We start from the raw sequence: 17,094 nt of genomic DNA on the forward strand, positions 1-17,094 counted from the left end.
CAGTATCACACTGTCTTGATTACTGCAGCTTGGTAGTAACTTTTTGAATTGGGAAGTGTGAGCCCTCCAACTTTGTACTTCTTTTTCAAGATCGTTTTGGCTATTCTGGGTCCCTTGCATTTCCATATGAATTTTAGGATCAACTTGTTCATTTCTGCAAAAAAAAAAAAATAGTTGTAATTCTGATAGGGATTGCACTGCATCTTGTAGGTCACTTTGGGGAGTATTACCATCTTGGCAATACTGTCTTCCAATCCATGAACACAGGATGTCTTTCCATTTATTTAGGTCTTCTTTAAATTTTTTTCAACATTAAAAAAAAATTGAGGTGAAATTTACATGAGATTAACCATCTTAAAGTGTACACTTCAGTGGCATTTAGTACATTCACAATGTCACATGACCACCAGGTATATTAAGTCCCCAAAACACTGTCATCAGCCCAAATGGAGACCCCGTACCCATTAAGTACGCTCCTACTCTCTCTCCCCCAACCAAATCCAATCTGCTTTCTGTCTCTATGGATTTGCCTATTCTGGATATTTCATTTATATGGACTCATACAATGTGTGGCCTTTTCTGTCTGGCTCCTTTCACAGAGCATCATGTTTCTGAGGTTTATCCATGTAGTAGCCTGTGTCAGTGCTTCATCCCTTTTCATGGCTGAATAATACTCGTCAACAATGCTTTATAATTTTCAGTGTAAAAGTCTTAGACTTCCCTGATTAAATTTATTCTTAAGTATTTTATTCTCTCTGATGCTACTGTACATGGACTTGTTTCTTCATTTTTGGGTTGTTCATTGCTAGTGTCCAGAAATGCAGCTGATTTTTGTATATTGACCTTGTGTCCTAGGACCTTGCTGAACTCATTTACTAGCTCTTATGTGTATGTGTGTGTGTGTGTGTGTGTGTGTGCGGGTGTATCCTTTAGAGTTTTCTATAGAAAGCATCGTGTCATCTGCACAGAGAGTTTTACTCCTTTTTTCCAGTCAGAATGCCTTGAGTGTCTATGTCTCATCAATCTGCCCTGACTAGACCCTCTGGGACAGTGTCGTCCAGTCCTAGTGAAAGCAGACATCCTTGTCTTGTTCCTCTTTTAGAAGTATTCAGTCACTCACCATTAAATATGTTCACTGTGGGTTTTCGTAGATGCCTTTATCAGGTTGAGGAACTGCCCTCCTACTGCCAGTTTGTTGAGTGCTCTGATCATAGAGGGTAAGCCTTAGTTTTCTCCAGTGTAAAATGAGGATAATAATCCCCACCATATGGGGTCTTTTGAGGATAACAACAGGTTATGTAAAGATGTCTAGCTTGGGGGCTGGCACTCGTCGGCTGTTACCATTTGCAGGAGGCACTATAGTCAGACTCACCTGGGCCTGCAGCTCAGCTTCGCACTCGGTGATGATGCCCTTGGGCAAGTTCTGTGACTCTCTCGGCCTCAACTTCCTTATCTCTACAGTGGGGATAATCATAGTACCTATTTCATAGGGCTGTTGCATCATCCCTGGCAGGTAGTAGTAGATATGACTTAGATCATAAGCTCAGGACACCAAAGCTCTGTGCTAGGGTAGATGACTGATAAAACGAGATGTGGTTCCTATCCTTAGGAAGAGGGGATGTTATGAACGCAGTACTGACATTTACAGCACCAAGCAAAAAGGGAGCATGTGACATAAGTGACAGAAATGGAGCACCAGTGGTAGCTCAGAGTCCAAAGTGGGGTGGACCGGGCCAGGGCAGGCTACGGAGAGCAGGAAGCACCGGGCCTTCTGGGGATCGGGGAGTGGGGGGGGGGTGTTAGTGCTGGCGAAGGAACAGGGGGAAGAAGTGAAGGGTGTGACTGCACAGCCACAGGGAGTTCGCTTTGCCTGGAACCTGTAATGGGAGACAGTGTCAGTGCTGAGCTGAAGGCCAGGCTAAGGGCGGGGCTTTGTTCTAAAAGAGAAGTAAGTTCTCAAGGGCTGGGACCGGGCAGAGTTTTTGACAAAAGGATGGGTGTGGTGGGAAGCTCCATGCTATTTCCTGAACTTTTCAGGCCAGAGCTGCGAAGTTTCACTGGGAAGTAGCTCAACTCTGACCCGTACCAGCTGGGCCCTCAGCGAGGCCCGGGACCACAGTCAGCGATGTTTTGGAGAAAGAATTCACAGCACAAGATCTGACAAATGAAAAGGGGGTGGGCAGGATGCTGTGGGGAAAGCAGAACTAGAATGACTCCAGGGTCCTAAAAAGGAGGATGGTCTTATATGAGATCCCTTATATGTGGAATCTAAAATATGGCACAAATGAACCTATCTGCAACACAGAAACAGACTCACAGAGGACAGACTTGTGGTTGCCAAGGGGGAAGGGGGGAGGGAGAGGGATGGACTGGGAGCTTGGGGTTGGTAGATGCAAACTGTTACATTTAGAATGGAGAAACAACAAGGTCCTAATGCATGGCACAGGGAACTCTATTCAGTATCTTGTAATAAACCATAATGGAAAAGAATATGAAAAAGAATGTCTACGTGTGTATAACTGAGTCACTCTGCTGTACAGCACAGATGGGCATGACATTGTAAATCAACTCTACTTCAATTAAAAAAAAAGGGAGGGGCTTCCCTGGTGGCACAGTGGTTGAGAGTCCGCCTGCCGATGGAGGGGACACGGGTTCGCGCCCCAGTCCGGGAAGATCCCACATGCTGCGGAGCGGCTGGGCCCGTGATCCATGGCCGCTGAGCCTGTGCGTCCAGAGCCTGTGCTCCGCAATGGGAGAGGCCACAGCAGTGAGAGGCCCGTGTACCGCAAAAAAAAACAAAAACAAAAAACAAAAAACGGGGAGGATGGTCTTAGCAATGCCTTAATAAAAACAGGGAACTTTGGACAAGGGGATGGGGGAGAAGGTGGGAAGGAAAGAAGAAGAGTAACAGGAGCTGACACTGGAGATGCTGACGGTAAAACAAGCACCCTGAACCCTTACAGTGATCCAGAGGGGCAGGCGTAATTACTGTGGGGATTTGTTTTTTTTTTTGGCCGCGCCTCGAGGCATGTGGGATCCTAGCTCCCCAGCCAGGGGTCGAACCCAAGCCCCCTGCAGCGGAAGCACAGAGCCTTAACCACTGGACCACCAGGGAAGTCCCCAGGCGTAATTATTGTCCACATCTTACCGATTTTCGGGCCCAGAAATGTTGTCACTCGCAAGGCAGTCGGGAGGAGTTTGGATTTTTCTCTAAATGCGGCAGGAAGCCTCTGGACGGTTAAGCAGGGGAAGGACGGTGTGTGGTAGGTGTCTTTAAAAGGATCGCTCTAGCTCTGGGCGGAACTGATGAGAGAGAGCAGGGAGAGGAGGAACCCCGGAATGCACGCTGTCCGGATGGGTGGGGGCAGTGGGGGTGGGGAGAAACGGTTGGGTTCGAGCTGGTTTGCGGGACCACCGACAGGACCTCCTGGTAGATCAGAGGTGGGAACCGAGGGAAAAGGAAGAACGAGGGTGATGTGCGAATCTCCGGCCTGAGCGACTGGGCAGATGGCAACGCCATGCAGGGGGGACGTGGAGTATGTGGGCATGAGCGCGTTCTAGGCCAGGGAGGGTGAAAGCTAAAGGAAGGCTGGTTATGAGGAGAGAGACTTGAGACGCTTCTGGGGGGAGAGGAAGGAGTCAACTGGAAAAAGAGAAAACTGCACGGGACGGAAGAGGCCACAGACGAGCAAAAGCCCCAGTGGAGAGGGAGGGAAGGTTCCATGGGAAGGCAGGTGTTGCGTCTGGTCAACATTTCTTCCCATGAGACGTGCTCTTCCCTGCGGGTCTTGCCCCCTCTGCATGGCTGACTCTTGTCCTGCTGGGTCCTGGCTCGGGGGCCACCTTCCAGGGGACGCTCCCTGACCCCCTCCCCGCCCCCACCAGCGGTCTCCCTGTCGCTCCTCTACGGCACCCCGTGCTTCTCCCCACCCCTTGTTACCAAGACAGACTTTTGTCGTGTCTCCAATAAACTCACCATGTATCCCCTGAGCTGAGTACAAATTCAGCCTTCAGCACACGTGTCTTGATCAAAGTCTTGAGGAAAGAGAGAAAGCTGGGGAAACCTGGGGCAGGTGTTCGGGCAGGGCATGGAACTGGAGGATCCTTTGTCTATGGGGGGTGGGAGGGTGTTCAGTTATGCTGGGGACTCAGGAGACACCGATAGGTTGGAATCTGGGCTGCAGGACAGATAAGGGGACAGGTGGGAAGGCCCCATCCCCGCCACAAACCTGTAATGGTACCAACCAGCCCTGTTCAGTCACATCCCCCAGGAGCGACAATCAGTCAGACTAGATCAAGAAGTTAGACTGTTTGTTGTACAAACCCATATAAGGCATGAAAGCAGACTCTTAGAAAGCTTTTCCCCCTCTCTAAACAATAAGGGTTTTCTAGCTAATGATTCAGTGAAACAGAAAAGCTGATCAATCAGAACTCCCTATTCCCCAGGTTTCTCATCAACCGTGACTTTGTAGTTTTTCACAAAGCCTTCGGGAGTTCTCAAACAACGAACGTTGCAGGCATAGATGCAATTCTGGAAACAAAAGCACATTTACTATTAACAGATGAAATCCATATGGTGTCTTGGATTTGCTTCAAAATAATGGCGGTGGGGGTGAGGTATATAGCAAACAAAACTGGCCCTGAGTTGGGCATCGTTAAAGTGGATGATGGGTATGTAGGGGTTCACTGCACTGTTCTACTTCTGTGTGTGCTGGAGATTTTCTGAAGTAAAAAGGTAAAAGCACACATTGAGTATAATCCCACCAGCCTACACAAGGCTAAATTCAGAGCTTGACAAACGAAAAAGAGCTACTAAAGAAGGTAGACTGTGTTCTATAGAATCAAGTCCACATCCAAGATGAAACGCTCTCAAATGCCATTTGGAGACTATTCGAATCATATCTACAACCTGAATTACTGAAGTTGATGTTTTATATTAAGTATGTAATCGTAGGAGCCAACCTTTAAACCCTGCAGGACACCCACTTGAGCTTGACCTCTGCACCTGCTGGTTGCCTGCCCCCCCGCCCCGCCCCGTCTCATCAGGCTCCCCACACCCTTCGCCTGTCTGACATGGAGGTGTTGAAGGGGCCGCTGGGCTGGTGGAAGGGCCTGGGGCTGAGGGTCACTGGGCAGGTGCCCTGAGTACCTGCTGTGCTGGTTCTGAGCTGGGCACAGCAGTGGCCGTGGGCGTCTTGTCCTGATGGGCCTCAGGACCTGGCGGGGAAGATAAATGACAATGACAAACATGACCAGCATCTGGAGGAAATACAGCTGCTCTGAGGTCTGACCTGGTGTGTGCACGTGCGTGCGTGTGTGCGCGTACGTGTGTGGGTGAGCGTGCATGCACCTGTTGGTAGGAGGAACATTAGGGTTGCTTTCTGAAGAACTGACATTTAAGGATTAAAATGGGAAGAAAGAATAGGAGCTATTCAGGAAAAGGGGTGGAGATGGGCAAAGGCCTGGGTAGAGGAAAGGGGCCTTGGGAAAACCTGAAGAGTGAAACAAAACAAAGCATGGAATGTTCAAGGAACTGAAAAGAGCAAGAGTGAGGTTGGAAAGGCAAGTAGGGGCAGGATGGGCTCAGCGGAGCGGGGTGGACTGACCTTTATCTGGAAACCCTTGAAGGGCTGCGTGGAGTCAGTGCTGTGGCTGGACTAGGACTTCCTCGAGCTCCCACGGACGGTAAGGTCGGGGCTACAAGACAGAGAAGGGATGGACGACACCATCGTGCGAACTTGAGAAACGATGGCAACTCGGACTTGGGTGATGATGACTGTGGGGCTAGAGAAAAGTGGATGATGTGTTTGGAAGACACTTGGAGGACAAACTCGACAGGACGTGGTGCTGGAGGAGGGGAAGGGGAGGGGAAGGGCGTCACGGATAATCCTCCGGATTCGGTGGATGGAGAGGCCCGTTACAGGATAAAAAATGAACCTTTAGCCTTCTGGCTCTGACCCATGCAGCCTCGCCACCTTGGAAACGACTTTGATTTCTTCCTCTATAAAATGGGAATAACCGCACCACCAACTCAAGAACTGTCCAGAGTGGGACATGTCCCCGAAGTGGCCCAGTGCCTGACGCTGAGGCAGGGATGCCCCAGTGCCCTGGCCTCTCCCTCTAGACACTCTGCTCCTCCCGCCCCACTTCCAAACCCTCCCTTCTTCTCCTAATTACACCCCAACTATCGTTAAGATTCCATACCTAACATGGGGCTGGGCTCAAAAAGTTAGAACTGGGCTTCCCTGGTGGCGCAGTGGTTAAGAGTCCGCCTGACGATGCAGGGGACATGGGTGCCCCGGTCCGGGAAGATCCCACATGCCGCGGAGCGGCTGGGCCCGTGAGCCATGGCCGCTGAGCCTGCGCGTCTGGAGCCTGTGCTCCGCAACGGGAGACGCCACAACAGTGAAAAGCCCGCGTACCGCAAAAAAAAGAAAAAAAAAAGTTAGAAGAACCAACTGGACACCCACTGATGAGGTCAATGGAAACCGAGTTCCTTCTAGCCTCAAGGAGTCCATGAACCACTCACCTCTCTCAGGGGGCCCTGGTTCTCACAGCCCCAAATCTGGCTTTGTGTCATGAAGACTTTCTTCCTTGGGGGAGGCGTTGGGGGTTGATCAGACAAGGGCCTGCATATGAACCCACTGCATCTCAGTCAGGAGATATGGATCCCAGCAGTTGTTCAGTGAAACAAGCCAGCAGCTCTGTAGAGGGGCCGGCAGCCTGAAAGGGGACAGCACGGCTCATCTTACAGTCACCCTGCCCAGCCACAAGGAGCTGGGGGCACAGGAAGATGGTACGGCTAAAAGAAAGGCTTTTAGATTAAAGAGAAATCATCAACATCTCAGCACAACGAAGGGACATCTTTGCTGGTCAACTTCCCAGCATTTTCTGTCTACAGTGTCAGGTCAACATTCAGCAGGGGGCCCACCGCCCCCCGGGGCATCACCGTGACGCAGCCCCCACTCGGTGCTGGGGCCAGTGCTGGCCACGCTGGTGATAAGCTGTGCTTTCTGGGCACCGGACGTTCGTGACTTCATGTGACCCTCGTGACCACCCTGTAAAGGGTGCAGGGCGGCTGCTGTTCGCCCGAGTTCCACACGAGGAAACGGGCAGTTTTGTACAAGTACCCCTGGACTCTGTCCACCTGGGAAAGGCCTGGAGCACCTGGCCCTGGTGGGTTCACAGGCAGACTCTGTCCCGTCAGGCCTTTCGGCGGAGGCCTCTCTTTAGGACTGCAGTCCTCCGGGGCCACCTCCGGAGCTCCACCGCCTCAGGCCTGTCTCCTCACTCCCAGCCCCTCGGCTCCAGGCTGCACCCACTCCCCCCAAGGCTAGCATGAGTGGGTCAGGCGTGAGCATCACTCTGCTCTGATCTCATTCTATCACCTCTTCCACTGCTCAACAGGGTAGCAAAGACCACACAGCACAGGCTTTTCAAAAAAATACGGCTTTTTATTGTCTTGGATGCAAATATAGTTTTTGAACTGCATTGTAGTGTTGAATACAGCTGGTGGAAACTTGCTTTTCAACAGTGGAGCATAAAGGGCCGTGCTCTGGATGGTGCAGGCCTGAGGGAGCCTCCGATGAACAACTCTTCTTGGGTTTTGTTTTTCTGCCCACAAGGGGTGACTGTCTCCTTAGGGAGGCCTGACACAGTCACAAGAGCTCACAACAGAAAAAATGAACCATTTATACAATGAACTGAAACCCAAAAAAGGAAAAGAACGTGCTGTTTCAGCTGTGGCGTTACAAAACAAGCAAAACAAGCCATGTGAACAGATTCAGATAAAGCAGCAGCAGGGCACCTCGGGGTGAGGCCGCGGTCCAGCTCCCTCGCAAGAAACAGCCTGGGCTTCGTGTCTCCCTGGTCGAGTCCTTCCCACCTTTTAACTGCAGGATGTAAACTCTACGGAAATGCATCAGACTTCAGTTTCTCCCAACCCTCTCCACAACCTCAATTCTTGACAGTGGCACATCTCCGTTCAGAAACCCAGGAGAGAATTCTTCAAATTAGTGACACCCAGGGTTGACTCTGGAACCAAAAGTTTGACTGGGAGATGGAGGTGAATTTTGCTACATAATTATAAAAGAATTTCACAAAAATAAAATTCCATTAAGTAAACACCCACACACACACACGCAGGCTTGTGCAAGTGCACACGCGCGCGCGCACACACACACACACGCATAGTCAAAGCCAACATTCAACAGGAAAAGTTCCCTTTTCTTTCTCAAAGCCTTATTTTCACAAGCCTCGACAGGAAACAGCCCTGTGTGGTGAGCTGGGAAAGCCAAGTCGTCAGAAGGAAAAGAAAATAGGGCAGGTGAGCTGTGTGGAGGCCCCCGGGGGTCCCGAGGCTTCTCTCTGCTCCTGGAGCCCCTCTGATCCCCAAACCTGCCTGCTGAGTGGGTCAAGGCTACACGACCACTGAAAAGTATGGGTTGAAGGTCCAAGCTCCTCCACCCTCCACCCTCGCTGTCCTCTCCTGTCACCCGTGTTCAGACGTGGTGACAATCCTCTTTCATATACGAGGCACCAGGGGCATGGAGCCAAAGACCCCAGCCCACTGCTGCCCTTGAGCCCACACTGGGGCTCCCCAGCTCCCTTCCTCAGCAGGCCCACCACCAAGGAAGCCAAGCTGCTCCGACAAGCGGTGTTCCAAGCCTGCCCCCCTGGACCCCAGATGAGACAAAAGAACCGAAGTGGGGTAGGTTAGCCAGTGCAGGGCTGGGTCCACACTGAGCAAGTGTGCAGGCCGCGGGCAGACGGGCCCCCTGGACAGCCCCAGCTCCACCCTGATGAGCCCTCGTTCAGCTGGACAGTGAGAACATGTGATCTTGAAAACGACGAGCCTGCTGCTCGGACTCACTCATCCAGGTGGAGAGCCGGCTGTACAGGGAGGCTCTCCTGTACTGAGAGGCTGAGAGGAGGCCACCGCACCCCTTCACCTGGGGAGGGACAAGGGGTTTGGCCCCCACCCTGGGATGCCATGTCCCCTAAGAATCTAAGTTTCTCTTTCTATCAGCCAGAGCAATAACAACCCGGAGGGCTGAGCGCTACCTAGAAAGGGAGGCGGGACCAGGTCACAAGGACAGAGTAGAGGGAGCTAGGTGCACGGGGTCACCCGCAGCGCCCTGCCAGGCCCTCCCCAACAAGACCTGGTGCTCACATCGACACTGACTCCTGATGCCGGGGCTGCCCTTGTGCCCTGAAAACCCCAGCCAGGTTGGGGGCCTGGTGGGAGAGGGGTGACAGTTGGATGTCACCCACCTGAGACCGAGGGAGGGATGGGCCAGCCAACTGTGGAAAGCCCCACTCTCCCTGCATCTCCCACACGGTGTCAAACAGCAAACAGCAGTGGGAAGGGGGTTGATGGCACAGAAAGATTTCACAGAAACACTTTCAGAGATTACGTGCCAGACGGGCTTTTTTTTTCCTTTTCGGATTGATTTTCTTATCCTCCAAAGTGTCAGCATTTTTAAGTCTCTTTTATGGGAGTAGGGACAGGAGTAGGGGTGAAAGTGAATGTAAACAAACTACAGCATCCACTGGAGGCGGTCGGCAGAGTGGCCCCGGGGTCCCTGCATCCCGGCCTGGGACCCCAGGACAGAGGTCCAAGCTAGGCCCCCGTCTGGCCAGACTCATCAGGCAAGAATCCAAAACAAGAAAACTGCCGGGGCAAGAAACAAACGTGTTTGTAGTAAGAGATACAGCTTTGCGGCCCTACAGCCATAATGGTGAGCACCAAGAGAAATGGATTTAAGTAAATATCTCAAAAAAAAAACATGCATCTAGTTAAACGTCTGCTGGGACACACACACACATGCACGCACACACATACACACACACACACACACACACACACACACACACACACACCCTTCAATGCCTCATACAACCTAACAGCCTTAAATATTTAAAAAAACAGAATCATGGACATTACATTAGCCAAAGGGAGGAAGAGGTAGGCCAGAGAAGGAAGAGGCCAATTTTATATCCCATGGAGCTAAAAAAAAAAAAAAAAAAAAAAAAAAAAGACTCTCAGCAAGGGGTGGGGAGAAAGCTAGTGATCTCGGAGAGGTCATGGCCGGGCCGAGCTCCGCGGCCACCACGCGGTTTACGAAGGCACAGGAACTGGGGCGAGGCCGAGGGCAGGGCCCTCCACGAGCCCTCACAGCTGGCACGTCTCGGGCTTTCCTTTTTCCCTTTTGAGCCTCACGGAGTTCTTACCACGGTGCTCTTCTCTGAGGTGGACCTCGTGTCCACCCCGGTGGAAGGCTGAGTTCCTGTCCCTCCTCCCAGTGGAAGCGAAGGGCTGGCCCAGTCTCGTTGCGTGCTCGCGCCTCAGCAGAGCGATCGGAAGGCCTGTAAACACGGGTTCTGGGGAGGTGGAGGGGTGCCGCTGAGGCACCCTTGACGGGGCTGGAGCACGGACGAGGGAGCAGGTGACCGGTCGTGACCCACGGCAGGGGCAGTGGCACGGCCAGCGGCAAAGAGAGGACCCCGCCTCCGTCCTCCATCAGCCGAGGCTGAGGCGGGGCTGCCTGCCCCCCCGAGCACCTTCCACAGGCCTCTGGGATCCAGCAGGAGCCTCCGAAATGATCCAAGCTTCAGAAGGTGGCCTGCAGCGGCCCCTCCTGGGGCCCCTGGGCTCCTGGTCTGCACAGCGCTTGCCCAGTCTCCCTCTCGGGCAGGGAGGACAGAGGTTGAACGGGAAGCCTGCTGGCCTCTGAACTTCACAGCAGGACGTGAAAAGCACATTCTTTCAATGAGGAGGTGCCCCTGGCTGGGCTTCCTGAGCGTTAGAGCATCCTTCCACCTGGAGCCGCTCTGGCAGACACACGGAGAGGAGGGCGGGGCCCGGGACCGCCCCTCCTGCCGTGCCCTCCTCTGAACCCTTCCAGGTGCAATTCCCACACCCGGAAGCAGCCTGCTGCTCCCTCCACCTGGACCAAACCTGAATCCAACTCTCTACGGTCTGGTCTGGAGCCGCCTAGAGACAGCTCCGAGGCAGCCCCCTCGGAGCTCTGTGTCAACATTCAATTTCTGCCTCCAAACACGAGACAGACGCTGAGTGTGGTGGCGTCTTTGGTCCAGGAACTGTTATGATTTGGGGCTTCCAGCTGGACAATCCAGACAAGGTGACCAGGCTGATGGCAGCACTGTGGAGCCTGGTCTTTCAAACACTGCACCCGAAGGGCCAGCAGCATCCATCAAGCACGGCCGCCCGCCCAGCTGAGCCCCGCCACGCGATTCTCAGGCCGGTGTCACCACGGAGGCTGCAACGCCAAGTGGAACCAGATCAGGACAGATCGACGCCCCGCCCGAGCGGCCCTCCGAGCCAGCAGCAGCTCCACGTCACTTGTGCTTCCGTTCCTGTCTGCGGGCACGCGCACCCACCACTTTGCACACGTGTGTTGTGGGGTTTCCCCGGCAGCCGGCCCTGCGAAGCCTGAGCAGACGTCCAATCTATCTACAAGGTCAGAGTCGGGGCAGGAAGGAGGATGCCTTCCAACCGCCCCACGGGCGCCTGAGAGGTGACAGGAGGCAGCGTGTGTAAGTCTCCAGACAGGAGCCGGGAAGGACCCTCACATTTCCTAACTTGGGGGAGCGGGTGATGCCCCCTCTTGCCCCGTCTGCTCCTCGCACTGCCGCCGCGGCCCCGACACCCCACCAGCAGGACAGGACAGGACAGGACAGGTACGGGCAGCGTTCCTCTTTGTTCCCCTTCATCCGGGCTACCCCGAGGGGAGGGGAGGTCGGTGACAGAGGTCGCTGAGTCAGAGTTCACAGCAAGGGGTTCCCTAAGCTGGGCTACTGCTGTGGGCAGGACCTGAACCTGCTTCAGACCTGAGCGCGGTGTTCTGAGCGGCCTGGGCCGCAGTCGGAGGGAGGCCCGGCAGCTCCGCATCAGGAGAGGTGAGGGGCGCGGCCTCCTCTCCACAGGCGGGAAGGGTCTCCACGGCTTCTCACGTGGCCTTGTGCCCGCTAAGCACTGCTAAGACTCGGCAGATCTCTGGCCCATTCTGGTGACGGCCTCTGCCGCCTGCTCCGGCAGCTGGGATGGGTCCGTCAGGATGGACGTGGTGGTGCTTAGGTGCCGGAGGGTGTTCAGCACGGCTGCAAGACAGAGGGGGTAGCCTGCAGACTCGGCCCAGGCACCAGCTCCAAGCCCCCAGAGGACAGAACACGTGGTTCCGTGTGTACACCCCGCATGGGGATTCTCAGGCCCCCAAAGCAGGAGAGGCACGGACACCAGGAGAGCCTCTCGCCTGAGGTCTGGACACTCACACCTCTGCCTTTAAGACGACTCCCCCAGTCCTATCCCCTACGCTGCAGGTGGGCGGGGAACGCTGACCCCTTCCTGCTTGTCCCCGTTTTAGCATCACACCTCTACAGCCTTTATACACGGCCACAGCTCTTTTCGTTATTACGAGAATTAAACACGAAAACGTGTCTGAAAACCCCTGACACGTGGCCTGGTAAATAGTAGGTGCTCACTAAATGCGAGCTAGATCTGATCAAAGGGGCACACGGAGGTGGCAGGAAGTTGAGGAGAGGCTCTGGGAGCCCTCGCCCCCCGCCCTGCAGGGGCGCCTCCAACTCGGCCTCGCCCCCCTGCCCCAGCTGTCTGTGGGCCACCGGCAGCAGAGCCTGGGTTTTCGGCAGCCCCGCCTGCGTCCAAGCCCGCACGGCCCCACTCACTCGGCCTGAGAACGGGCAGGGAGCAGTGCTCGTCCAGCCAGCACAGCGCCGTCCGGTGCAGCTCCTCCAGGCTGCTGCTGGACACCACACCCTTGAAGGACTCAAACAGCGGCTTGATGATGACGCTGAACTGCACAGCACGCAGGTTAAAGAAAAGGGAAGTGAGCGTGGAGAGAACGAAGTCCAGTCACAGGCTTGCCCGTGACCAGCTCCCCTCAGGACTGGCAAGTAACTGTGCACAGTCGTGACGGGGCGGGAGGTGGGGGGAGGGGGAGAGGAGGAGGGAGACGGAGAGGGAGAGAGGGAGAGAGAGAGACAGACACAGAGAGAAATAGAGAGAGAGACAGAGACAGAGACAGAGAGGGAGAGAGGGAGGTCCCCAACTGTTCCTGAGCCCAGGTGGCGCCCACGGTCACCACACTCAGCCTGATGCCAAGGAACCTGCCACTGACCACAGAGGTTCTGACTCACGCCAGCTCCACTCAGGGACCAGGACCAGAGCAAAGTTGGGGGACTGGAGCTGGTGTCTGTCGTCTCTTCCTTTAAAACCCACCCATTAGTGCACACAGACACCACCCGCCCTGTCAGAGCTGAGGCTGGAGCGTCCCTCTTCCCACGTGACCCCCTCCGTAGCCCGTCAGACCCCAGGCCCAGGCACGGCGACCGACCCCACCCCTGTGCACACTGTCCACTCAGAGGCACAGCGGTGGCTGGGTGGGGAGTGACAAGGGCAGAGCCGTCCCCCGTAAAGGCCCTGCTGACATCTGGAAGGCCAAGTGCAGGGAGGCCTTGGCCCCAGAGACAGAGCCCAGCACTCAGGTATCCGTGCCTCGTTATAGCAGTCAAGGCCCTGCGGCACAAACGCAGAAAACAGCCTGGAGGGAACTGGCTTCAAATCCAGCCTCTGCCACTTAGTCGCTTTGTGAGCCCTGGTTTCGGGTGGCACCACACTCCCCGCTGGTGCCAGGACATGTTAGACCAGATCCCACCTCCTTCCCACCTTACTGCTTCTGCCAGTGGCTCCAGCCTTGTCTTTACTTCTCAAGGACTCAGAGCGCAGAGCAGGCCTGTTCCAGGTCCCCAGGGAGCCCCAAGCCTGGGCGGGCACCAAGGGACAGCCTGCTCCACACCATGGGCCCGGCCGGGCCCCTCCCTCTTAAGACAGAAACTAGCATTACCTGTCTTGACAAACTCAACGACAACCATTTAGAGAGCATCTTTCTAAAGCAACCGAAGGGTGTCTGCAGTTTTAGTGCACTGGTTGCGGGGATGGGGGATGAGCAAAGGAAACCCAAAGATACAATCCAGAACTTCCAATTCTGCAGAGTCCGGCTTTTCACATATTCGTCAAACATGTCTCGCATGTGATCAAACTGGCGCCGGGTGACGGGGACGCCCGTGGCAGGGAGCAGCTGCTGGCAGGAGCTGCAACGACAGGAAGAGTCAAAGGAAGCTCGGCGTGGCTGGGGGCCAAGTGGGCAGGCCCAGGCGGGGAGCCTGGGGAGGAGGAGGAGGGCAAGGGCTGCAGCGCTGAGCAGAGAGGCCTCCACCGGCGAGGAGTGCCCCCCCTGTGCCGTGCCAGCGAGGACGGGGTGCCACCAGAGCCCCCAGGCCCAGCCTCACATGATGGTGGTGTTGAGCTCCTCGATCTCCTCTCGCAGCCGCCGGGCCTCCTCCTGCATCTGGCCGCGCTCCTGCTGCAACTTGGTGATGTACTCCACGGTCTTCTGCAGCGTGATGGCGTGGCTGGTCTGCAAGGGGCGGCCGGGTCAGGGAGGCAGCCGGCGCAGCGAGCCAGCCACATCCGCCCGTCCTGTCGGCCCTCCCCGCCCTCCGGCCACTCACCAGCTTGGTGTTATTAGAGATCAAGCTGTTGAGGGTGTCAAAGCCCATCTTGATGTTGAAGCGCCTTTTCTGCTCGGCTGAAATGTGCTTCATCTGCCGGTTCTGTTGGGAAATCGACCCGTCACTGCGACACAGGGACCCCTCCCCTTCCCATCCCACCCCCACCTGCTGCCCAGATTAGGGGCAGATTGGGACCCTGAGGCCTCTAGAGAGCTATGTGGAAGGAGGGGCGACAGGAAGCGAAAAGGCTCCAGCGGGAGCCAGGATGGGGACAGGACGGGACTAGAAAACCATCCCTGCAGGAGAGAGAGAGCACAGCAAGGGCCCGAGGCTGCTGCTTCAGCCCCTCCCGGCCACCCTCACCCCTGGACCCAGTTCTGACAGCTGCCGCCTCCTCCCTCTGCTCCACAGGGCTCAGTGCTGGCTCCTGGGCTGAGGGCCACTGTCACCACGGGGCTGGGGGTCGGTGGGGGGTGGGAGGGGCCACCAGGCTCAAGGTTAAAGCAGCAAACCTCCCTCTTTCCGATGCCGCCCCAGCCCGGCGTGGGACACCCCTCAAGCCCACGGTTCTTTCCAGTGCGTCTCTAGTAAGGGACGCAGCCGTCCCCAAAGTCCCTTGATGCACTTCTCCTTGCCCCCCCCATCCTTCCAAGGGAATCAAGACCCATCAGGTACCTTTAAAGCAGCCACATTTTTGGGGTCTGCAGATTTCCCTGAGCAGTTGTTCTGGGGAGACTGAGGACTGGGGCTCTGTTCTGAAGCACACGGAGAGGCCTGCCCTGAGTTCGGGCAGTCTCGACCTGAGAAGAGCAGAGACTCCCCTTAGGGACCAGGCTGCACCGGCTGCGCAGGGACACCCACCCTGAACCTCCATGGCAGCCCCAGAGCAGAAACGGGAGGAACCCTTGCCAACAGGCGGGGGCAGGGGGTGGGTTCCGTTAGGCCTGACGGACGCCAGCTGGACGCTGCAGTCACAGGTCTGGGGGCTGCGAGGAGGCCCGCCTCCTGGGCCACCAGGGGCCCCTCGGCATCTGCAAGGCTGTAGCTCTCACCCTGGGCGGCGAGCACACGGCTACCTGTTCTTTTTTTGTTGTTCTTTCATTTCTACATATATGTTTTCTCACACCTTTTTCAATCGTACCCACCCGACTTTTTTTTTTTTTTGCCGTACGCGGGCCTCTCACCGCTGTGGCCTCTCCCGTTGCGGAGCACAGGCTCCGGACACGCAGGCTCAGCGGCCATGGCTCACAGGCCCGGCCGCTCTGCGGCATGTGGGATCCTCCCGGACCGGGGCAAGAACCCGTGTCCCCTGCACCGGCAGGCGGACTCTCAACCACTAGCGCCACCAGGGAAGCCCCACCCCTGACATTTTTAATTAAAAAAACCAAAGCGCTATTTTACCCACAAAGAACATGGTGGAAGACACCTGTGGCCCAGGCTCCGGAGCCACCCACAGGAAGCCCCTCCCTGACCCTCCCAGTCAGTCCCGCCTCACAGCACGGAGGCCTCAGGCTCGGTCCCCTCTGCTCAGCTCTTCTCCCCACCCTGCTCTCAAGGCTCTAACCTCCGGGGACCCACCTCAGTGGACAAGGCGCCGTTTCCCTGAGCCCGAGCCCCATACAGGATTCCAGGGCATGACTCATAGCTAGTCTGCGTCTATATCTTCCCCAGTGAGGGTCCTTATTCTTCAAAACCTGTCCTGGGACAAGTCCCTGTCTGACCCCTGTAAGTAGAGAGCCTTCCCCACAGTGTCCTGCCCTCCACCTCAGGAAGATGCCTCTGCACAGGGTGCCGGGAGCAGCTGCTACGGTTTTACCTGAGACAGGAAGACACCTTGGTCTCCCTCCGACCTGGTACCTGGCTTCTCCCCAACCCGCAGCAGCACAGCCTCGGGAAGATCATCTACCCTGACCTCTCAGCTCTTCAGACATCACTGGGCAATATCAGTCCTACCCCGGCCACCTCACCGACGGAAGACCAAGCCGGGGAGGAAGGAAGGGGGCTCCCGAGGTGCAGGAAGGGGAGGGGAGGGCAAGACCGGCCAGTGCCGGGCAAGGCCGGGGGCTCCTGTGGCTACAGCAACACCAGGCTCGTGCTTTCTGGAAACTGTCAACACGGACCCCTCAATCCCTTTTGTGGATTGGAACTGGCAGCTCAGAGCCAGGCCTTTCTTTTTCTTTTTTAATTTTTAAAATCTTTCTTGGTCACTTCGCATGGCATGTGGGATCTTAGTTCCCTGACCAGGGAATGAACCCGCACCCCCTGCGTTGGCAGCACGGAGTCTCCACCGCTGGACCCCCAGGGAAGTCCCCATCAGAGCCAGGCCTTTCTGGAGGAGGCTGAGCGATGTCTCTGCGAGCATACGATCTGCCTGCACTGCGATGCGCCGGCTGCTTTCCCTGATTTATCCTGCCCTTTGCCGAGCATTTCCCTAGCCTGGGCCACTGGCAGCTTCTCACCACCCGGCCTGGAAACCCAGGCTCAATCCCGGGCACCCTCGGCAGCCTCCCCAGTCCAGAGCGGGCCCGTCACTCCACTCAC

At 55.8% G+C, this 17,094-nt stretch overlaps 1 protein-coding gene across 2 annotated transcripts in view; it reads right to left on the reverse strand.

The window, feature by feature from the left end:
* Positions 1-7,433: 7,433 nt before the first annotated feature.
* Positions 7,434-17,094, reverse strand: part of MLXIP (MLX interacting protein) — a 60,714-nt gene continuing 51,053 nt past the window's right edge. For both annotated transcript variants that reach the window (XM_082641351.1, XM_082641350.1), the window contains exons 12-17: positions 15,229-15,353; positions 14,554-14,655; positions 14,332-14,459; positions 14,010-14,133; positions 12,709-12,838; positions 7,434-12,123 (exon numbers count right to left, since the gene is read on the reverse strand). In XM_082641351.1, the coding sequence (XP_082497477.1) occupies positions 12,002-12,123; positions 12,709-12,838; positions 14,010-14,133; positions 14,332-14,459; positions 14,554-14,655; positions 15,229-15,353 (731 nt within the window). In that variant the 3' untranslated portion in view covers positions 7,434-12,001. The remainder of the gene's footprint in view (positions 12,124-12,708; positions 12,839-14,009; positions 14,134-14,331; positions 14,460-14,553; positions 14,656-15,228; positions 15,354-17,094) is intronic.

Source organism: Mesoplodon mirus (assembly GCF_964341445.2).
Source record: "Mesoplodon mirus genome assembly, chromosome: 13".
NCBI classification, from domain to species: domain Eukaryota; kingdom Metazoa; phylum Chordata; class Mammalia; order Artiodactyla; family Ziphiidae; genus Mesoplodon; species Mesoplodon mirus.